This window comes from Trichosporon asahii, assembly GCF_000293215.1.
Source record: "Trichosporon asahii var. asahii CBS 2479 unplaced genomic scaffold scaffold00070, whole genome shotgun sequence".
Lineage (NCBI taxonomy): Eukaryota > Fungi > Basidiomycota > Tremellomycetes > Trichosporonales > Trichosporonaceae > Trichosporon > Trichosporon asahii.
Window position 1 is genome coordinate 69,225 of NW_014040855.1, and position 21,810 is coordinate 91,034.

The window sequence follows — 21,810 nt, forward strand, 5'->3', positions numbered from 1 at the left end:
GCTAAGTCCAGCTTGGCGTTGTTGACACGGTGGCGCCCACCTGAATACAGAATTAGCTCAGTTTCTAATGAGGCATTAGAATCCAGTTCTGAAGCCTGGTCGGACATCACCGTCAAAAACGTCAGTCCGGGGTTCGGCGCCTGTTGTGGGGCATACCTTGATGCCCATCCCCGGCAAAGAGTGGCCGGACACCAAGCTCATATATAGCGCTGGTCTCTTCCCAGCAGTGCGCCTTTCCTTCAGCAGTCACCTCTACGACCCACACTCACTCAGCATGGCCGTCATCTCCACTCCCCTCACCGAGCTCTTCGGCATCGACCACCCCGTCATCCTCGCGTGAGTGCTGACCTACAGAGCCCCGAGCTCCACACGCCATTGCCCGAACTTTGTTCGCTCGGGGCTTGTTAAAGCGCACAGGGGGCGCCTGTAGAGCGACTCCTCGGAATTCCAGCTAACGAACAGGGGTATGAACGTCGCTGCCGGCCCCCGCCTGGCTGCTGCCGTCACCAACGCCGGTGGTCTCGGTGTCATCGGAGGTGTCCGTCAGACCCCCAAGATTCTGCGCCAGAACATCAAGGAGCTCAAGGAGGGTCTTGACCGCAAGGACGCTCCCTTCGGTGTCGACCTCCTCCTCCCCTCCGTCGGCGGCACCGCCCGTAAGACTAACTACGACTACACCGGTGGACAGCTCGACCAGCTCCTCGACGTCATCATCGAGGAGGGCACCAAGCTCTTCGTCTCTGCTGTTGGTGTTCCCCCGGCCTACGCCGTCGAGAAGCTGCACAAGGCTGGCATCCTCGTCATGAACATGGTCGGCCACCCCAAGCACGTCAAGAAAGCGCTCGACGTTGGCGTTGACATCATCTGTGCCCAGGGAGGCGAGGGAGGCGGCCACACCGGTGACACGCCCACCTCGATCCTGATCCCCGCCTGTGTTGATGCCTGCAAGGGCCGTACCTCCCCTCTCACTGGCAAGCCGATCTACGTCGTCGCCGCTGGTGGCATCTACGACGGCCGCGGACTGGCTGCCGCTCTCTCCTGGGGCGCCCAGGCTGTTTGGGTCGGTACTCGCTTCGTCGCCTCCGTCGAGGCCGGTGCTCCCAAGAAGCACAAGGAGCTCGTCGTCTCGGCTGGCTTTGGCGACGCCGAGCGCACCCTCATCTACTCTGGTCGCCCTATGCGTGTCCGCCGCACCGACTACGTCAAGCAGTGGGAGAAGCGTCAGGACGAGATCGAGAAGCTCTGCTCCGAGGGCAAGATCCCCCACGAGGTTGAGCTTTCTAAGAAGCCGGAGCTCTCCATGCCCGGTCGTGCCTGGTACGTCACGTGCTCCGAAAATCGCTAGCGCCTGCGCTACCCCACCTCCACCTCCACTTCCCCACACTCGACCTCCACCTCTGAGGTCCACCTCCAAAATCGCCTCTCATCCACCCGTTCTTCTTCTTACGAACTCTCTACTCAATCTGCACGTTCTTTGCTGACTCTCAAAAGGCTCATGGGCAGTGTTTCTGCTGTGATCGACCAGGTGCTCCCGGCGAAGACCATTATTGACAACTTCGTGTACGGCGCGAAGGAGGTCATCGAGGCGAACAACGCCAAGCTCGTCGGCGGAGCGCGTGCCCGTCTCTAAGTCGAAATATAAAAGGTGTAACAGGCGTAGTTAAGGCGCAGGTTTAGCAGCAGTAGATATCCATTGGGAATGCATTTGTTGTCATCGCACAGAGCTGGGCGCAACGTGGCGTCGATCAAGAAGCGCATTCGCTTCCGTCGTCGATCCTCGATCCCACAGAAGCTTCCACGCTGTCATCTGCTTTCTGTCACTCTTTGACGACGGCATCACTCCCTCCCAGCATCCCAGTAATCAGCTAGCTCGACCAATTGAAGCTAATCACAGCACGGGAGGAGCGAACGTGTGCGATCAATTCGAACGCTTCCGAGCTCACAGACAGAATCAGGGCTGTATCATTTCCGCAAGTCAGAAATCCGTGAAGCAACGCAATCTGGGGCCATAGGTGAGCTTCCGTCGTACGTTCTCTGAGCTCACCCCAGACTTCCAGAGTCTGCAGGGTAAATCACCGACAGTTTCCCCTCCCACCTAATAAGTGACGACCCAGGTTTAGAGCATCCCACTTCAATGTCGCTCTGACTCTCAGCAAGGTTGTTGCCCTCGTTGTCTAAGTCCTTGGAGAGTTCACCCCTTGACAAATCTTGAACTGACTGACTGCAGTTTGCGAAAGCGCATACATCCTTCCAGTCGACCTGCAGCTTCTTCAAAGTCTGAGAACATGGCATTGGTAGGAGCTGAGTCGGTCGCATCATGTCAACTGACGCTTAGAATACGTCGTGCGGTCGGAGTCGTTCTGAGAGCGTCGGATCAGTGAGAGCTGCGTGCTCCCCCCTAAGCTCGCCCGCAGTCCTTATCGCAAACGACCACCACACCGTTCTTCACGCTTGGTCCTTCGAAGCCAGCCCCTGATCAAATGTCGCAGGTCAGCTATCAAGGTGACCTATATCTGACAGACAGCCTCAAGCTTGGCCCGCAGGTTCGAGATAGCTACGGTGCGATGACCCCATAGTTTTCGGGCAGTCTCGTCCTCTATGGCGAGCACATCGCTTGGGTTGTTAGTGAGCTGAAATCGTCTATGCAGAGGAGCTGACGACAGCCTTTCGACGACCTCACACTACAGCTCAGCTCAATGGGCGTCGGGCGGAGATCATGCTGCTCTAAGAACACCATCTGTCAGTTTGAAGGCCGTTGGTAGGAACTGACGTCAGCTATCATAGCGAACAAGAAAGCCGGATGTGCCATACTGAATACGCGTCAGAAAAACCGGTGAAGCTTTAATGGTTTGCAGAGCAGCTGACACCCAGCTATCCCCAAGCTCACTTCTTGCTCTCTGAGCCGAGATCATCGAGGTTGCTCTAGTCTACGAAGCACCAATAATAAGCTTCCTGTGCGTAGGTTTTGTAGCTGACATCAGCTTGAAAAAACTGTCCTAGCAGTGATGAATGGCCACTGCGTACAGATTCCAAGCCTCGGAGTCAATGACGGTAATGACGAGCGTTGGTACGAGGGGCTGTGAGCTTCAGCTGCACCCTCAGAAAGCTAACCGCAGACCACTGGAGTCGAGCCCATGAACACTGATCACCAATGCCTTCATCTGCGTTGAGCAAGCCTTTCTTCTTGCCCAGCTGGGCAGTTGCGGCGAGTTATTATCACGCCCTGATCCACTGACAGCAGTGGATTCTGCGGCCCCTCACTCAGCCCTAGAAGCATTGAGCAGCAAGCAATGAGGTGCAGGATGAGCTTCGGCCCCTCCCCTTTGGAATCAGCTGACAGAGATGCAAGGTATGGGTGTCCTCATCACTCTGCAAGCTGCAAAGATCAGGGCGCCCAAGCAGGAGGGCAAGAGCCACAAGAGCTCCATCTATGGGGCCGAGGCGAGTTCTGCGAATCGCCTGTTGTACCTCGTAAACTCTCAGTGTTGGATGAAGCTGCTGAGAAAGCAGTCCCAAGAGAGCTGTGGCCATGTAAGCTACAACGTGCAGGCGCCACGGTGCAGTAAGCTGACGAGCAGATCATCGTTCGCGATACAGATGCGGAGAAGCCTTATCGCTTGATTGTGCAGTGGTATTCGAGCAGCGGCTCTAAGACCCAGTACGAGCCCTCGAGCATGTCATTCTGACGCGCTGGGCGTATACGGCAAGTACGTCCTAGGAGGGCAACCTTCGTTCAAGGCGTCTACAGTGTAGGTGCCACCAACCAGTCGTCTCGCCTCACAGCGGCGTATGCACGGTAGTCCACTACTACATACCGCCAGTGTGACACTGGTAATGCACGACGTACGTAGCATCCCGGTGTCCAGGATGTGCAGTCTCCTCTGCGGAAGAGCGGTTAGGAAAGGCTCACGAGGTGGGAAGCGGGCGATGGCGGGTCGACTTGTCGGCGGCCGTGGTGGCCACTGGGTGCGCAAGACCGTATGGCTGGAATCGTCGATCATCCGGCGGTCTCCCTACTAATCGGGGACTGCATTCAGGTCTTCGGCTTCTTACGAGAAGAGGTAACGAGCGGGTTGCTAGATCAGAGCTAATGTCGGTTTGAATAGACGATGGGATGTCGCCTGCGTTGGGCGGCGGCCGGAAGCGGATCACATTGGGCGACTCGCCCAGCCTGCATTGACCACCACAAAGCACCCACCACTCACTGCGCTCGCAGCGGAGCCCACTCGGGCAGTACTGACCGCTGGTCCTTGCTGACCGCTGACCGCGACCGGGAGCGCAGCAGTGGTTGCACGTACGCTCGCGTGCGTTCGCCGACTTGGCAGTAACGTCTGCTCGTGTTCCGCCCGTTGACGTCAGTCTTCGGCGCCCGGCAGACCGACCAACCACTCTTTTCATCTTCATGTGCAACCATGCTGGGTGTGAACTCGACTGCACACGCCCACTTCTGCTCTCGGCATGACCCGCGCACAAGCTGAAAGTTGGGGTTGCAGCCTAGCACGAGGGTTGTTGCAATGCTGAGGAGGGGCGTATGGGACCGGGCGGGGGTTCGCAGGTCGGTTGCGATGGCGAGCAGATGGATGATCGGGATGTGCTCGTATCGTTCTCACTGGTCGCTGTAATGAAGGCACCGAAGCACTCTGCTCCGTGCGTTCGAGAGCTTCGAGAGCTTCGGCTTCGCGACCTTCGGCGCCATTGCAGTGAGCGATCGCGACAACTGTGTCAGTGAGGTCAAGTGACTTTACCACGAGAGGCGATCGGACCCAGAAACTGACACGCGCTCGACATGCGCTTGACGCTTGACGAGAAAGCTGACAGGCGCTGATGCACACGTTGAGGTGGGCTCAGAGTCTTGCTGTCCTCGTTGCGCATGAGTGCTGCATGACTGCCGCCGGATTTGTCTGGAGCATTGGAGAGGCGTCCCGCCAGGAGATTAAGTTTGCCCTCTCCACCTCACGCTTCAGGTGCTCAAACACTCCAATCGGCACCAGGTCCGATCAGGTTCCCCCTGATGCGACTGCAGATGCTGACGGGGGCATCTTACCCCGCGTGTTTACGCAGTGGCGATTCTGGAACGAAGCTACCAAGCCCTGCTCGCTTGTGCGTTTGGGTGTGGTCAATTGCCTGCTGTTGCTCTTTGAGGAAGGGCGTCGCTAAGCACCTGAGATGCATGCGTTGGAGCAAATGTTTCAAGCTTGTCTGCTGGGTGCTGGATATGCTGTAAGCTTTTGACGTTTCGATCCTACCAGTCCGTTGATAGTTATCGAATTGTGCCGAGCATGATGTCGGAGAAAGTCCCTGTGGTGACAGGTTCCTGCGGGCACGCCGCGGGCACCGGGCAGCTATGGATCTCAGTAACGGACTGGCTGTCGTCATGAACAGCCCACATGGTTTGAAGCTGATGGAATGTCCTCTTTGCTGCACAAAGGGGTAGATCGGTCCAGAATCCAACGGCATTGGCTGGCAAGTTCAGAAAGCGTGAGGTCATTTCTGAGGTTCATCACGACCGGTGCTGACGACAGATCGCAGACACTCCGAGCATGGCATGAATGTTTCATGTGACCAGGTGTTAACAGTTGACGTTTCGCACTCAGCACGGCAGAGGTCTCACGTTCTCGATCGTGGGCCGCCTGCTCCTGGCACAGTCAGTAAGTCATTCCGACTCCTGCTGGCAGAGCTGGAGTTTCCAGAGCGAGACTCTGCCCAATACTGACGGACGCTAGACTTGCGCTCACACGGTCACGGTCTCGGGAGCAGAGAGATTTCGTGCTCTCATGGTCAGACCTAGGATCCTCAAACGAGGTCGCTGGCCTCTATCCAATCCCCTCGCACGCGCTATTCTCAATTCTCACGCATGAGACAGAAGCCGACGCACCCGGGAGCAATGTGGAGTTGACTGCGAGAGGCAGCACGAACTGTCTCAGCGAATGGTATCTGTTACCGTTCTGCATCCGTAGGCAGCAAAACAGACTCGTCACCTTTAGCGGAAGCACCTCCCAGCCATTGTGCAACCTTGTTAAAGGTGACCCGGAGCGTTTCATAATTCCATTAAGCAACGGCTCACACCACTTGGAGTGAATGCAAGATCATCCGCAATACCCATGGCAGTCTGATTGGAAGTGGGCGATTCAGTGTCTCGGCCTTTTGGTTGTGAAGGTGGCCGTTCAGGTAGGTTTACGATTTCAAAAGTCCTAGGTCGGCAACACGACAGCGCGCAATATCAATGATTGATCCTCTCGAAAAAAGGTTGATGACTATGAAGCATATCGCGTGCTGAGGTGCACTTGCGACACTTCGAGACGGCGAGACGCGCTAATGACGGGTTTGGCAGCTCAGCAACCAAAACGTGAAAACATCCCGCGATTGCTGAAAGAAGCCCGGTAGCTCGCGGGGCAGGGGGGTTCTATCTCAGGCGCCGCACCGTCAACATCGGCGAGGCACTTCGTTTTGCACCTTGGTATCTCAACGGCACACCTGGAGCTGGAGGTGATGGCTTGTGTGATGTTTCGGGTTCGAGTACCAGCAAACTCTCGTTAGCGCGAGCGGTGGCAGATAACACCGCGACCCAGTCCAGAGGTGACGGCATCCATGACCCGAGGCACCGTCCCGGAACTCTGGCTTTGTATCTGATACGAGATATCCGTAACTTTAGCGTCGTGAAACATGCCGACGCTCAACAGCACTCACTGTCTTAAGTGACATACTCGCGGTGGAGCAACCCTATCGCTCTGTGCTCGGCTTCGACTGACCACACTACACACTCGTCAGACGGTGACACTTTCATTACCGTGGCGGCGCGGTGAGATGTGACACATCGGTCGTAGCCACACGGTGTGGTACGCCGTTCTACGGCAGCTCTCACACAATGCTGTGGTTGTGGCCATGGTGCAATCTCAACGTCGGAAAGGTATATAAGACGGCCGTCTCTCGACCTCTTTCAGATCCATCAGCAACCGCTAACACTTGCTTGACGCAACACACTCTTTTCTCCTTTTCACTCTCTTTACTTTCTCGCTTTTCTCAGCTTCACCACTTCCACACCCGACGCAATGCTTACTCGCTCGCTCTTCTCGGTTGTTATCGCTCTCGGCGCTGGCGCCTTCGCTGCGCCCGTTGACAATGGCGAGCAGCCCTGCGACTCGTGCCACGGCGTCGAGATCTCGCACGGCAACGGCACCGCTGCCCCCGGCGGCTGGGGCCACTGGGGAGGCGGCTCCTGGAACGGCACCTGGGCCAAGCCCGACTTCTCCAAGGGAGCTGAGCAGTGGAGGAAGCTCTCTTCGTCCTCGAACCAGTCCTCTTCGTACAAGAAGGTCTGGACCTGGAAGTGGACCCAGACCTCGTCCTCTTCGTCGAGCTCTGGCGGTCTTCCCGTTGGCAACCTCGTGATCTCTGCCCCCGAGGGCAAGGGTAACGTCACTCTCTCTACCGGTGCCGACAAGGACCATGCCCCCATCCAGCTCGGCCCCATCGGCGCCTTCGGCCACTTCAACATTGAGGAGTGGAAGACCAAGCTCGCCAACTTCTTCACCACCGAGAAGATCGCCGAGATCAAGGACAAGGTCGCCGAGTGCATCGCCAAGTACAACAACCAGGCCCGCGCCGACGAGTTCAAGAAGGTCTTCGAGGGCTACTTCACCGCCGAGAAGATCGAGGCCTACAAGAAGGACTTCAAGATCACCTACATCACCGAGATCGTCAACACCTTCAAGCAGTTCCGCCCCGAGTTCCTCAAGGTCGTCGAGGGCACCACCTACCAGGAGCTCAAGGCCAAGATCGACGCCAAGTTCACCACCGAGAAGATCAAGGAGATCGCCGGCAAGTTCCAGATCGAGCTCAACGACTCCCAGATCGAGGCCATCAAGGGTCTCTACAACCTCTACTTCACTGAGGAGAACTTCAACAAGCTCAAGGCCCTCGCCATCCGCTTCCTCAACCGTGACGGCCCCATCGGCGGCGGTGACTCGACTGCCTCGTCGACCGCCTCCTCCACCTCGTGGGTTTCGTCCGCCCAGGGCTCCTCCACCCTTGCTTCGGACTCGATCTCCGCCTCCGCCACTGCCTCCGGCGGTGCTTCCGCCGCCACCTCTGCCACCGCCTCTGGCGGCGCTTCTGGTGGTGCCTCCGGAACCGCCTCCGCCACTGGCGGTGAGGCCTCGGCCACCGGCGGCTCGTCGCAGACCCAGTCTGGCTCCACCCAGTCGCAGTCGCAGGGATCGCAGTCTCAGCAGCAGTCCCAGACCCAGCAGCAGGGCGGCTCGAACTCGTCCTCGCAGGGCGGCTCGCAGCAGTCCGGCGGTGACTCGAACTCGTCCTCGCAGGGCGGCTCCGTGACTGGCTCCAACTCGGGCTCCAACTCCAACAACCAGTCCAACACCCAGACCGGTGGCGGCAACACCAACGTTCAATCCAACACCCAGACCGGCCAGAACAACAACAACAACCAGTCCTCGGTCCAGATTGGCAACAACAACCAGTCGACCCAGACTTCGATCCAGAACTACATCAACGGCATCTCGTACGACCAGATCAAGCAGTACCTCCAGTACCTGCCCGCCAAGTACCAGATCTCTGAGCAGAAGTTCGAGCAGCTCAAGCAGAAGTACGTCACCCCCGAGAACATCCAGCGTTTCTCCGGCCTCGCCCAGGACCTCCAGGGCATCAAGACCTCGTCTGGCTCGTGGAACTGGTCCAAGCTCATTGAGCTCAAGAACAAGTACTGGACCCCCGAGAACAAGGCCCTCCTCAACCAGATCAAGGCCGACATCGAGTCCGGCAACTAAGCGCCTGGTCACTGAGTGACTAGCGCTTGACACGCAGTCAGGGGACCTAACCTCTCGACTGACCAAGCTGAGAAATCCTAAGTAAACGTAAATTTAGTAAACCTTCTTTCAAACATGAACCTTTAGTCTCTCTAACAACTGTTTTGTATCTTCTATGAACATACAAAACTAGAACTTAGTTTCTGTTTTGACCCCACAACCCCCTCTTGCATGGCACGACGTGACGAGACCTCGCAAGATCTGGAACTGACGCCCCTCTGACGACTTCTGGCAAGCTCTGACGAGCACGACAAGCCTTTCGTCAATTCGTAGCTTGATCGCGTTTACCTTCGGTGCCTCGGGGAATTTTAGTGCTTAATTTTGGGATTTTACGGAGATCAGGGTTGCTGAAACGCAACGACGTCGGCTTCTGCCCAAAACATCGGACAGTGACATTCGGCAATGAAACACGACCTCCTCGAGCTTGACCAGCTGCCTTCGGTCGCATCAGCCAGCCACGATACCCGCGGTTTCCCGTGTGTCTCGGCCACTCACTGTGCACCGGCGTTCGTGTCCCAGAGCTGCGAACGGCTCGCATGTCTTGAATCGGTCCTTGAGTGTTCAAGTAACTGAGCAGCAGCTCAAACAGATTGCAGGCCAACCTAAACCTAAGCTATGCACGACGGTGACATCGAAGCCTCGAACGTCGGACCTCGTGTCTGGGGGCTGCTGCGTCTGGATGGCAGGGGCGGTGATCGAACGCCTCGTGGAGTGACGGCCAGGTCGGTCGAATTTGTGGACCAGGGGCGAGGACGTGCAGGTGAATGTCACACCCCTGCGCACGCACTAGACTCTCCTGTCGAAGACGTGATTATCACCTTACCAACTCACAACCATAGCAGCATCGCTGTCTCCCCGGTCGTGACAGGGCGAATGAACCTCCAGCACTCGTCCATAGGTAAGACACCGAACTCTGGCCGAGTTACTGACCCCTTGCCATTGTGCACTGCATTCCCTATCCCCCAACGATCATGCGTCTTGAGCTCTGCTGTTCTCGTCAACTGTGGGATAGTCTTTTGGAGCTGCACTCTCTCTCGTCGAAGAAGCCGCATACATATGTGTTAGCACAGCTCTCATCGGCGCCGACAGCAAGTGCCAGCGTACATCCGCCTCCGGCCCCGATGCGGCGCAGCATTCCTCCGAGATAACTGACACTCCCATCTACGCGGCGACTCCGGCCAAGAGATGATGGGTGAGCGATGAGACTAACCCTATCTCGATCTTCACTAGCCCAGATCTGGGTGGGACTTCGGGGCAGAGGTCGGAATGGAAGTGACCCAGTGTCGGATCCGGAGGAAGATATCAGCTGCGCACAGATTTAGAGGCGAAGCGGTGAGCATGGCTTTGCACCGGGTTGTAACAGGCCATGGTGCTCGAGAAACTATTAAAGCCACATCTCTCTCACCAAGAGAGCTCACCATCAACTTGATCCAGCACGATGTTCTCTCTTGCAACTCTTGCCGCACTCCTCGCCTCCGGCGCAGCCGCGCAGGACGTCTACACCGCCCGCCTGATGCAGGACAGCCGCTGCCTCGCCCCGGACAGCCCGACGTTCAACTCGCCCGTCAACTTCCAAGACTGCAACAAGAACCCCTACCAATGGTGGGAGGTACGCGGGTCCAGTATCCACTTGGGCAACACTGGCTTCTGTTTGAGTGCTGGACGTAGTGAGTCTCCTGCCTCCGTTCTTGCCCATGCTCCGACCCTGGGTCTTGCCTCGAGTCTGGCTGACCACAGACCCCCGCCACCGCTGCAGCGGCTCGTTCGTGCCCCGGCCCGATGCCAAGTTCTTCCTCATCGGGTGCCCGCGCGATGGCACAGAGATGGTCTGCGAGTCGTGGACGTTCAAGGACGGACACATCCAGAATGCCCAGAACAGCGTCATGTGTATTGCCGGGGGCGCAAGTCCCACGGCGCAGAATTGCAGCGACGCCTGCGACCAGGTGTGGACCCACTCGTAGCCGCCTCTGTCTTCCGAGTGTGAGAACAATGAAGGCAGAGATAAGAAATGCTATACATTTTCAGCGTTACAACGGGCCAAGAGGGCCAACGTCCTCAGTCTTCGGCTTCGTGTCTTTGGTGATGTCGGCGGGCTTGATGTTGGTAGTCGACAACTTGCTGCCGACAGAGCCCGCGCTGTCCTTCCGGTCCACGAGGGTGCCCTTGCTGCTCTCGACGGGTTCGTCCTCGTCCCTTGCCTCCTCGTTCAGCGACTTGACCGCCTGCGTGCTCTTTGGCGAGGGCGGGACGTCGACCGACTTCTGCTCTGGCGGGGAGGACTTAACAGGCGACGAGGGCCACTTGGGCGTGTCGGCGTCTTCGGCCGGCTTCGGCGTGTGCCGCGGCGAGATCATGCTGCCGCCAAGCGGGTCCAGGCCATTGGCGGGGGCCGACGGCTCGCCGAGCGGGTGCGAGCTGAATGGCGTCTCGGAGAAGGGGCTGTCGAGGTTGAGCTGGCCCATCTTGGGGAGCGGGTTCGAGGCGTTCGAAGGGCTGCGCGCACCCATTCCCGGCGAGAGAGGTTTGGAGGGACTGCGTGCACCGCCCATGCTGAGGCTGTCGCGCTTCGCGGGGCTTCCGTGGGCGACTGAGCTACGGCGAGACTCCTGCTGAGGTACAGGCGGTAGATCCCTGTCACGGTCGATCGAAGCAACGCGCGCCGCCGCGTCAGCCGGCACCTTGTTCGGGTGATCTGGGATCTCGTCAATGGCAGCCTGCGCCGCCTTCCACGCCTCGAGGTTCGCCTTGCACCAATCACGGTGAATGGTCGAGAGTTGGATCGTAAGTTCGCGCAGGTCCGCGACCTTCTGTCGCTGGAACCGGTCCAGATCCGCCTGCAGCGTCGTCGACGCGTATTTCAAGTCCTGCGCCGAGGCTTGCAGCGAGTCCTCGAGCTGAGAGATGTTATCCCTGGTCTTGGCGATGTTGGCGCGGCGAGTCGCTTCCGGATCCACATCCATCATTCCGCTGAGACTGTGCTTGACTGCGGACAGGAGGCCGAACGACTGTCCGGAGCGACGGACTGACGGACGAGCCAGTTCGGGGATGCTGCTGTCCTCGCGCGCCGGTGGTGACGACGGAGCCGAAGCCGAGGCACCAGCAGCAACACCGCCACGCTCCAGAGCTTGCTCCAATCGCCTCGCCTCTCGCTCCGCCGCCTCCAGGATCTCCAGCTTGTCGCGTTGGTTCTCGAGAGCCTCCTGCACAAGCTCATACTGAACGTGCTTCTGATGGCGGAAGGATAGACGGGACTTAATCAACTGGGCGAACTGCGTGTACGTGTGAAGCGGCTCGCTCGCGTTCTGCTCCCAGTCTTGAAGCTGAGGGTTAGTCAACAACAGTCCATTGTAACTCACCATCTTAGTCGTGGCAAGGAAATCCGCATCAACAGCTTGTCCGACCTTCTCGATCGCCGTTCCTAGCGGTCCGCTCTCCATCAAGCTGAACCCGTTCCACTGGGCACCAAGTTCGCTCATGTCGCTTGCGTGCTCAGACCACCTCTTCGTAGCTCTTCGGTTGACCTTTTCCATGTTATGGGCGAAGTGCTGATGGAACTTGTCGGTAAACGCCTCCGACTCCTGGAAACGGAGGTCCGGGCGATGCAGAGGATGAGTTGGAGACGGATTCGGTAAGAGATGATGCGCGATGTATGATGTGCTCGACGTGCTGTCCGGGTCATCGTTGCCGTTAACGTCCTCGAAGGTGGGGTTATGCGAGGGCGCATGGAGCGGATTCTTCGGCAGAAGCGAAATAGGAGGCGAGTGCAGCACCTCGGACTGTTTGTTAGATTACATCGGCCCAGTGAGCTTACCCAGCTGACTCCGTCCTCAAGGAAGCGGTGGAATACATGTTCGCCTCCGAGGATGGGGTGTCGGCAGACACGGCGCAGGAAGTCCTCCAAGAGACGCTTGCGGGTGGCGATTGTTGCGACGTCCTCTTTCGTCTTCGACTGGCCCTTGACAGCATAGTCGGTGATGCTCTGCTTGGACGGGATCGGAGGAATGATTAGAACGGGGTACAAACCCTGCAACGCCTGGTGCAGGGACAAGAATGATGAGTAGCGTCGTCGCACGGTGTGCGTCTGAGGTCAGCTTCCGGGACACCATTCTAAGCTCACTCCAATACGAATGACGTAGGTGATGTAGGACGACTTGCCTCCCTCGGTCGTCTTGAAGGCATCGATGATGGAGATCTCCTCGCCCTGTGCGATCTGACGGTCGCGTTCACAGCAGAACCCTTCTTTCGGTTTCGGGCCGGGCAGAACACCGGTACCGCGCCTCGGCTCCTTGGATGGATCGGGGAAGGACGCCCGCTGGGTGGGCGGCGGGCTCGATGCACCTGCGACCGATCCAGGTGCCGAGGGCCGCTGGTTCGTCGACGAGTGTGAGGTCGTTCGCGATAACACGGGCGATCGAGTAGGTGTAGCCGAGGGTGAGCGGGACGGCGAGGTCGAGAAGGGATTGGTGACGTCTTCCATGATGAGGGATCGCTTGCGCGAGAGCTGAAGCAAGGGATGTTCCTAGCTTACTCTGTGCTCTCTAGGCGTCTGAGGAGAGACGAAATGAAGTTGTGCGAGATGGACTGTAGATATGAGAAGAGGTCGGATGAGTACGTGAGTGCTCTGTGTGCGCTGGGTGGTGACCGGGCAGGCACCGAGCACTCAGCCGCACGCTGGTATCAACCATGACGATGACGACTTGGTGGCAACGTCCGGGCCCGTATCACCCCTACACGTCATAATTCTGTTACGTAACCACCACCGATGGGTGACGCCGCGCGTCCAGTCCATCATCATCATCGTCTTGAGACTCGCTTGGTGAAGCTCGAGGAAGCCACTGCATAGACTCTCATCCATCATGGCCGCGACTTCAGCACAGCCGGCAAACGTCGGATTCGACTTCTCAAACTACGCCCGTAACGAGTTCCTCGGTGCCAAGCTCGGCGGACAGCCCAGGGGTGAGTTGAACGGAAAGTAAGCTGTGACTGACAACATCAGCTACCTCGACTGGTACCACCATCGTCGGCCTCAAGTTCGGAGGCGGCGACTCTGGAGAAGAGGAGGGAGTTTGTCTTGGTGCCGACACCCGTGCCACTGGAGGAGCTATCGTGGCCGACAAGAACTGCGAGAAGGTATGTGTCAGCTGCAGCGAGGTCGCAGGTCACAGTCGTTCGCAGCGTCTGCGAGCTATCTGTCGCGCTTAGCTAACTCTAGATTCACTATCTCACCGAGAGCATTCGGTGTTGCGGAGCTGGAACTGCTGCCGACACTGAGTAAGTTAACAACGGTGTTGGAAGCTGACGAACAGGAATGTCACGAAGCTGATCTCGTCGAACCTCGAGCTGCACTCTCTGTCGCAGGGCCGACCGGCGCGCGTCGTGACCGCGATGACGATGTTGAAGCAGTACCTGTATCGCTACCAGGGCCACATCGGTGCCTACCTGGTTGTTGGTGGTGTTGACGCGACCGGCCCGCAGCTCTTCACGGTGCACGCCCACGGAAGCACCGACAAGCTGCCTTACGTCACGATGGGATCTGGATCGCTCGCCGCCATGGCCATCTTCGAGAGCGCGTACAAGGAGAACATGACGCGCAAGGAGGCGATCGACCTTGTCGCACGTGCGATCCGCTCCGGTGTCTTCAACGACCTGGGATCAGGATCGAACGTCGACGTCTGCGTCATCACCAAGAGCGGTACGGAGACGCTGCGTAACTACGAGAAGCCCGTGAGTACACATCCCCAGCTTTGTGGGAGGGAAGATGGTCAAAGTGGAAGCTCCATGTCGAAGCGTCGCAGACTCTCTGCACATCGAGCTGCCCAGACTTTGAGAGAATAGCGTGGAGACATCCTTCGAGTGCATGAGACGCAGAGATCTTGGCCATCACCAATCGCTTCCGCCAGCTGTGGAAGATCCATCAACTTAGCTGACCGCAGAACGAGCGCGTGCACAAGAACCGGGACTACAAGTTCCGCCGAGGCACGACGGCGTGGCTGAAGGAGAACGTGCGCGACCTGATCGCGTCCGAGACGGTCCACGTCACGACCGGCGCGGGCAAGGCTCAGGCCGGCTTCACGGACAAGCCCGTCGGCCGCGGCGAGGGCCCCGGAGGCGAGGAGGGCATGGACCTCGACGTGCAGGTGTAGTTAGAGAAATATATGCAGTTTGTGTACAAGTACGGGAGCGAGGGCGAGCGGAGCGAGACCGAGTGCATGGGTGCTCCGTCATCCGAGTCAGGAGAGAGAGGAGTGTGCTAATTGACGTTGGTACTGCTTCAGACTGCACTCGGCGCTCAGCGTGCATTGGGCGGTCAGCGAGCCTACCACCGCGTACCACCCGTAGGCTTCAGCCTCCGCTTGTCTGCCAGCGTAGGCTGGCCAGATGCGACGAGATTTTGCTTCCGTCCGCCGATTTCCCTCGCACCCAGACCGCTTCGTGCAGGCATAAAAAAAGTCGGTCACTCGCTCTTCCTCGCTCTCACCATCCACCGCCGCGTTGCTCTTCCAACCTGTAAGTGTCCACTCCAATCTCCTCTTAAAAGCCCGCTGTCTCTCGCTCCCTACTGCGCCGCGCAGTAACGGGTATTGCGTTGACGATTGCGGCTTGGATGATGAAAACTATTGCTGGCACCAGTCTTACCGTTATTATGGTGATTAGTTCCCGGCGCCCCATATACGCAGGTGGCGTCTCTGACCTACACTCTTTCGAAGCATTTTTCCGCTGCAGAGTAGCCGCTGACAGTCACAGGTTTAGATAGCCTTTATCGTGAATGAATGCATTTTTTTCGAACTTTTCTCAAACCCTTGTCTCTGGCTGATCGTAATGCTCAAACTGACGAGGACTTGAACTCTCACTCCAGCTCCGCGAGGGGCGTCCAGTGCTTACTTTAAGGAACATTGACATGGACATATTGGTTGTGTCAAAAGAAGGAGAGAGCAGCAGGCTAGGCTTGAGCGCGATAGCAGGCTGCCGTCACTACCTCTGTTCGCGCGTCTACACCATCATCTTGCCCCGCGTGTGCGTACGTGTTTGAGATATGATCGGCAGGAGATCGCAGCAGAGTCTTCGAGTCTGAATGACGACCATGAGCCGTGCTAGCGATGGTAGAGCTACCGCGCTACCGGAGTTGACTCATCTCGCCGGGACCTAACCACGCAGCGCACGCCGCACCAGCCTGTGAGCCGCTAAATGTTTGTTTGGTGTTTTGCCACCACCGCGGTTGCTGGATCACGGGTCAGCGTCACGACTGCATTTCCACTCCTCATCATCCCGGTATCTCCTCTTCAATAACAATGCTCATGGTAAGAGGGTCGATTCGCGCACACGATCAGGACGTTCACTGTCACTAATCTATCAGACTCTGCAGCTCAGGCTGCACCCCACGTTCGTGAGACGGGCGGCTGAAGCTCAGTGTGCGATCTTCACCGCCACCGGCGTGCAGGTGTCACTGGACGACAATGATGTTGCGTGGCCTGCAGCAGCCACTCGGTCTGACTGGACAATGTACCAGTGGGACATTGGCGAATTTTATGGCACAGTTACGATCGAGATCGACGAGATCGACGCCCGCTGCATACTTGCTCTTTACGTGAACCTACACTGCGGAGGGCCGCTTGTCGACGTCTTCACCCCCCACCCAGGCTCCCCCTCTGAAACACCTTTCCGGGTGTGCGTCGTCACCAGCGATGAATGCGCACCGGGGCGGCGAGAACGAAGGAAACGTTGGGAACGCCACGTTCCCACGCCTCGGCAGCTCTATGACGAGTTGGGGCGCTGGGCAACCCCGCTCAAGGTTCACCTAGGGCGATACCGAGTTGAAGTCGACATTCAGAGTGATGATTCGACATTCTCCGACCCCGATTGGGATGTCAATTCGGCCGACGACTACGTCTACGGGTGGAACGCCTCCGTGGTGTTTCAATCGGAGGCTGAGTACTGGATCGCTCGGTTAGGGTCTGGTGGTCGGATCTGCGGTTGGAAAGTGTGAGCATACCTTGCCTGGAGCGTTGTTTTGAGTTGTATTAACGCACAGCCTGTGGAAGAAGAGACTCAACGATGACTCGGAGATAGAGTTCGACCTAGACGTGGACTCGGAGAACGCTCGCGGTTTGACGGAGGTGCATGGGCTGGAAAGCCTAGAGGGTGAGCCCGAGACCCCTTCTCCTGATATTTCAAACTCGACTCTGGCGGATGAGCTGCATCTACTGCGCCTCGATCGTTCCAGCCCAAAGGGTTCCGACGATGAACTCGAGGCTGCCGATGTGATCGTCAGCGCGCCCGATCGCGAGGGTTGAAGTTTCGGGAGCAGCGAGGAGATGCAGTAGCCGCCGAGTGGTGCTTGACGAGGTCGCTCTTGTTTACATATGCTACAACGTTGCAATGGATCATGTCCCACGGCACAGACGTTATCTTGTCAGTAACACCAGATCCTGATTTCCACACGTCAGACAACGGTTTTCAAGATCAAGTCTCGACCTTCAAAGGAGGAGGCACCTCGAAAACAGCATCACCACTTTGCTAGAGTGAGATCCGCACGGTCTTCGAGCTCACTCTGTGCAGAGAATGGGGGACGGAGTGCTTGGTGGAGAAGGGGAGCGGGTCAAGAGCCGGTCGAGGCTGGAAGTGTGAGTATGAGTGTGAGCGTGAGCCACAAGCGGTCATTCGGCTCCTGCCACGACCCGCGGTAGTGGTGTGCGCCGCATGTGCTGCGGTGGTCGTGACAGTTAGCAACGGGAACGAACTTGCCACTCTATCACCTTCACGTATCGACTCCAGCCACACTCAAACCCTGATACCTGCATCCCATCTCTCTTATTACAACACATCGTTAGACAATGAGCAAAGTATGCTTCCCAGAGCAGGATACCCCGCTGACCCCGTCAGTGTCTCGACATCCACATCCATCCTTCCAAGCACGGCCAGGTCGCAGAGCTGTGCAGCACCTTGGCAGCCGTAACGGGCGTAACCTTTCAACTCAGCGAGGACGATGTCGAATGGCCACCCGGAGTGTCGCGGTTCGACTGGGCTATGACACCGGGCCAGACATGGGATCTGTACGGTCACGCCGTTCTGAAGCTGTCGCCACCCGAAGCGGCGCGCGTTCTTGCTCTGCACCACCACATGCCGCCAACCCCTGCAACGGTGTACATCAAAGACACAAGCCCGCTCTCAACTAGTGGGCCGGTTCCGTACACAGTCTGTGTGGGCACGCGCGATGAACACGTCCACGGTAGGCGTGCTAGGCGCGCACTCTGGAAGCGGCCGTCCCCGACGTCGGCAGATATCTATGATGCACTGCTACCCTGGACTACGCCCCGATACGTGTACAGCAGTGACTACGTATTCGAAGACTGCTCGGCCTCTTCCGATGAAACGACGCTGCTCGATGTCGACTGGGACGATCATCCGGCTGACGACAGCGTGTACGGTTGGTGTGCGACGATTGTCTTTGCATCTGAGTCCCACTACATGAAGGCTCGAAAGGGATGCGCCGGAGAGATCTGTGGTTGGAAAATGTGAGTTCCTCAGCACCTACTCCTTTCAATCTGACTTTTCAGCCTGTGGAAAAAGGAGGAGGACGATGATAGCGAGCTTGAGGAGCAGGGAAGCAGTGCTCCCCTTCCGTTATAGTCTTGTGACACCATATGGGCAGACTGTCAGCCGTGGCACTTTGCCTCGCTAGTGATTTGTGACTAGGTCTGCCATTCACACATGAAGATCCAATCACCAGCCTTCCCACCGTGACGAGTTCTTGTCCCCAAATGTGACTCTCACGAGCTCACATTTGCCTTCTGACACTCTTCCACGATGAGGGTGAGGTAGCCGCTCTAACCAAACTGATGGCAGAGCCTCGAAGTTAGGATTCACCCTCTGTTCCGGGACCGCCTGCCTTACGTTCTCGAAGTTTTGTTCAAGGCGACCGGAATCCATCTCCCTCTCGACGAGAGCATCATCGTCTGGCCGTTCCATCTCCGCGCCTGGAACAGGCATGACTACCGTACGAACATTGCCGACTTTGGGCGAGCACGCATTCAACTTTCCGAGAACGCCACTGCGCGAGTGCTCGCTCTGTACAACAACCAGATGGCGTGTCCCAGCGTGGTCTTCATCTCTGATCCGCTTCAACCGCGCCGCCGCCAAGGGTTTGAAGTATTCCTCGGTACCCGCGATCCGGTCGTGGCATCGATCAGGCAACGACGAGCGTTCTGGGAGCGCAAGGTGCCGACCGCGCAAGAAGTATATGATGTCTTGCTGCAGTGGACGACGCCGCTGGACGTATCGATTCACTGTCACACCATTGAGGCCGAGTTTGACGAGAATGACTCGACATTCTTTGAGCCGGAGTGGTGGTGCGATGACTCGGACGAGACAATCTTCGGATGGTGTGCTGGCATCACCTTCAGGGACGAGGAGGAGTATAAGAAAGTCAGGAGAGAGATCAAGGGCCGGTTCTGGGAGTGGGACATGTGAGTGCTGAAAGGCGAGGAGCTGACGGCAGGATGTGGAAGCTGGCGATGTGGGACGAGGATGAGATCGAAGAAGACGACGAGGGAGATGAGGACAGAGTCGACAGGGGTCTCGTGGTATCGATTGAGCGGGTCAGGGAGAGTGTGCTCTTGCCTCAGCAGATGATATGATGCCCATGCGTTATGCATTGTTGCTGCCTGACGAAGCATATGTGGAGAAGCGGACGCTGATAGTGGAACATTTGCGGGATCACATGCGGAGGGGAAGGGAGGTCGCTCAACTGAGGTGGGTTGGCTGGCTCCTGTCTTCAGGTACGACCTTCTCTAGTTCTGAGTGGTCAATGTGGATCCCGTTGTCGGCTCTAAGCTTCGGACGGAGAGCCTGTATATCAGTTTGGCTCTAGTAGTTGCGCAGCAGGAGGTAATGGACAGTCATGAAATAGATTAATCAACAAAGGTTGGAGGTGGTAGAGAGGGAAGACCCACCGGTGAGCGCAAGCTCTGCACTCCAAGCCACGTAGCCGCCAGTAGAAGCACAAACGCGAAGGGCATGACTGGGTGTCAGTCTTGATCTCGAAAGAGCCTCAACGCACCAGAGATAGTCACCGTGCTTCCTGACCGGCATCCAGCGGCGGCAGTCCCGGTGCGGGAGAGGGTGGAAGGGGTGCCGGAGCCCGTCGTCGGCATAGATGAAGTCGAGCCGTTCGTGATCATGTCTTTGACCGTCGTTGTGCTGGATTTTGAGTGGGAAGTTGAGAAGATGAGAACGTCATGGGGAAGGTGAGTAAAGTCTTCGATCGCGTTGCATCGCGTCGCGTCAACGAGGAGATAGGACACAGGGAGCAGCAGCGCCTCCGACGCCTCCATCGCTGCGGGCTGCACCTTGCGGTCGGAGCGCAGGGATGTCTCACCCACTCTTGCCCAGCTGTGCGCTGATCACTGCGATGTTAGAACGGAGCGTCGTCTTAGCGGCGCTGCTAGTGGTGCTACGCTTGGCGCGCTTGGCGAGTGCACGTGTCGTGGCTGCCAAAGGCTATGCAGTGTTGTTGTGTTTCAGTCACTAGTTCAGGACTCACTCACTCTAACTCGGAACGATCTGCGTATCTGCGTGTGAGTAGTAGTTGCCAGAAGTTCAAGAACTCGAGGGATGTCAGTGGTATAGCGAAATGCCATCGAAAGTAGCCATTTGCAACGCGCGAACTCCAGGTGGTATAGGACTGCATGTGAGGGCTACGATGGCCTTCGCCCTCAATAGGTCTGGAGATGAGTTCCCGATGGCAGTTGAACTGACCGTCGCGATGTCTTGGCCACTCCCAAAGCTTACTCCTGCTTAAGGAGCCATCCGCCGTCGATCTCGACGACGTCGCCAGTGATGTATTTGTTCTGCCTGTCAGTTGAGCTAAGGGCCGCGATGACTCACAACAGCAAGGCTGATAACCAGCTGCGCGTAGTCGATAGCGTTTCCGACGCGGCGCAGGGGAATACCGTACTTCTCGAGCCAGTGGTCCTCCTGTCCCCATCCGTGCTGCATGAAGTCGGACGTCGACATGCCCTTCCTTGTCAGCTGGGAGGCAGTTACACGAGCTCACCGAGGGGAAGTATCCGGGCGCAATGACATTGACACGGATGTCAAGGCCGCGGCGGACGAACTCGGTCGCCATCATGCGCGAGAGGTGCGCCGTCGCCGCCTTGGTGGAGTTGTACGAGAACTGGCCGCCCTGCGAGGTATACGTGATGCCGCTGATAGAGGCAATGTTGATGACGTTTCCAGGCTCGGGGGCGCCGCCGACCTCCCTCGCCGCAGCGAGGAGGGGGAGGAAGGCGAACGTGGTGAAGTGCACACTCGTCACGTTGATGCTGTACGTCTCGTTCCTGATGTCAGCTCGTTGATGCCATGGGAGCGCACCAGGAGTCGAAAGTCTCGCCCTCGAGCGCGGCCTTTGAGAGACCCTCGGCCGTCTGGGGGGCATCCTTCAGGGAGATGTCAGAGAGGTACACGCCGTGGTCTGCTGTCAGCTTCGACGGGGTCAGAATAGCTCACTGTTGACCAGGAGATTGATGTACTTCTCCTTCTCCTCGATCTTCCTCCGGAACTCTGAGCTTTAGCTGCCTGGGCATATAAGACTAGCCTACCAAGGATAGCCTCCTTGCTGTTCAGATCGGCCTGGATCGCGATGATCTCTCCGTTGCCCTTGGTTGGCTTGAACGACGCCGCCTTCTGGAGGACCTCGAGCCGGCGGCCGGAGATGTAGACCTTGGCTCCATTCTGCGCAAGCGCCTGCGCCGTAACGAGGCCAAGACCAGTACCTCCTCCGGTCACTTATTGTCAGCGCGTAAGACCCAAGAATACGCAGCTTCCCTCCGAAACCCACCGATAGCAACGCGGCCGCTGACGTCGAAGAGGTTGGCGACCTCAAGTTCTTCAGGCTTGATCGAGTCAGTGAGAATGTTGGCGTGAGCGTTGGGAGCCATTGTAGCGAATGGGGGTGATGCAAGGCAAGTGTCCAGTCTTAAGAAGGAAGGTG

At 57.6% G+C, this 21,810-nt stretch overlaps 7 protein-coding genes across 7 annotated transcripts; 5 read left to right on the forward strand and 2 right to left on the reverse strand.

The window, feature by feature from the left end:
* Positions 1-274: 274 nt before the first annotated feature.
* A1Q1_03835 (2-nitropropane dioxygenase) lies at positions 275-1,630 on the forward strand (the record flags this gene model as incomplete). Its single annotated transcript, XM_014322260.1, has 3 exons — positions 275-336; positions 463-1,317; positions 1,492-1,630. 3 exons carry the CDS (start codon positions 275-277, stop codon positions 1,628-1,630), a joined length of 1,056 nt encoding a protein of 351 aa, XP_014177735.1.
* A 5,419-nt stretch (positions 1,631-7,049) lies between these two features.
* Positions 7,050-8,783, forward strand: A1Q1_03836 (uncharacterized protein; the record flags this gene model as incomplete). The annotated part of the gene is made up of 1 exon (XM_014322261.1): positions 7,050-8,783. One exon carries the CDS (start codon positions 7,050-7,052, stop codon positions 8,781-8,783), a length of 1,734 nt encoding a protein of 577 aa, XP_014177736.1.
* A 2,066-nt stretch (positions 8,784-10,849) lies between these two features.
* Positions 10,850-13,299, reverse strand: A1Q1_03837 (uncharacterized protein; the record flags this gene model as incomplete). Its single annotated transcript, XM_014322262.1, has 3 exons — positions 10,850-12,598; positions 12,643-12,855; positions 12,940-13,299. The coding sequence occupies 3 exons, from the start codon at positions 13,297-13,299 to the stop codon at positions 10,850-10,852; spliced, it is 2,322 nt and encodes a 773-aa protein (XP_014177737.1).
* Positions 13,300-13,678: 379 nt separating this feature from the next.
* On the forward strand, positions 13,679-14,965 carry A1Q1_03838 (proteasome subunit, beta type, 7; the record flags this gene model as incomplete). Its single annotated transcript, XM_014322263.1, has 4 exons — positions 13,679-13,778; positions 13,819-13,952; positions 14,142-14,546; positions 14,756-14,965. 4 exons carry the CDS (start codon positions 13,679-13,681, stop codon positions 14,963-14,965), a joined length of 849 nt encoding a protein of 282 aa, XP_014177738.1.
* A 1,146-nt stretch (positions 14,966-16,111) lies between these two features.
* On the forward strand, positions 16,112-17,113 carry A1Q1_03839 (uncharacterized protein; the record flags this gene model as incomplete). The annotated part of the gene is made up of 3 exons (XM_014322264.1): positions 16,112-16,120; positions 16,177-16,802; positions 16,852-17,113. 3 exons carry the CDS (start codon positions 16,112-16,114, stop codon positions 17,111-17,113), a joined length of 897 nt encoding a protein of 298 aa, XP_014177739.1.
* A 540-nt stretch (positions 17,114-17,653) lies between these two features.
* On the forward strand, positions 17,654-19,289 carry A1Q1_03840 (uncharacterized protein; the record flags this gene model as incomplete). Its single annotated transcript, XM_014322265.1, has 3 exons — positions 17,654-17,662; positions 17,703-18,334; positions 18,668-19,289. The coding sequence occupies 3 exons, from the start codon at positions 17,654-17,656 to the stop codon at positions 19,287-19,289; spliced, it is 1,263 nt and encodes a 420-aa protein (XP_014177740.1).
* Positions 19,290-19,846: 557 nt separating this feature from the next.
* A1Q1_03841 (uncharacterized protein) lies at positions 19,847-21,757 on the reverse strand (the record flags this gene model as incomplete). Its single annotated transcript, XM_014322266.1, has 9 exons — positions 19,847-20,154; positions 20,201-20,318; positions 20,366-20,381; positions 20,610-20,668; positions 20,706-20,810; positions 20,875-21,142; positions 21,192-21,294; positions 21,350-21,604; positions 21,658-21,757. 9 exons carry the CDS (start codon positions 21,755-21,757, stop codon positions 19,847-19,849), a joined length of 1,332 nt encoding a protein of 443 aa, XP_014177741.1.
* Positions 21,758-21,810: the final 53 nt, after the last annotated feature.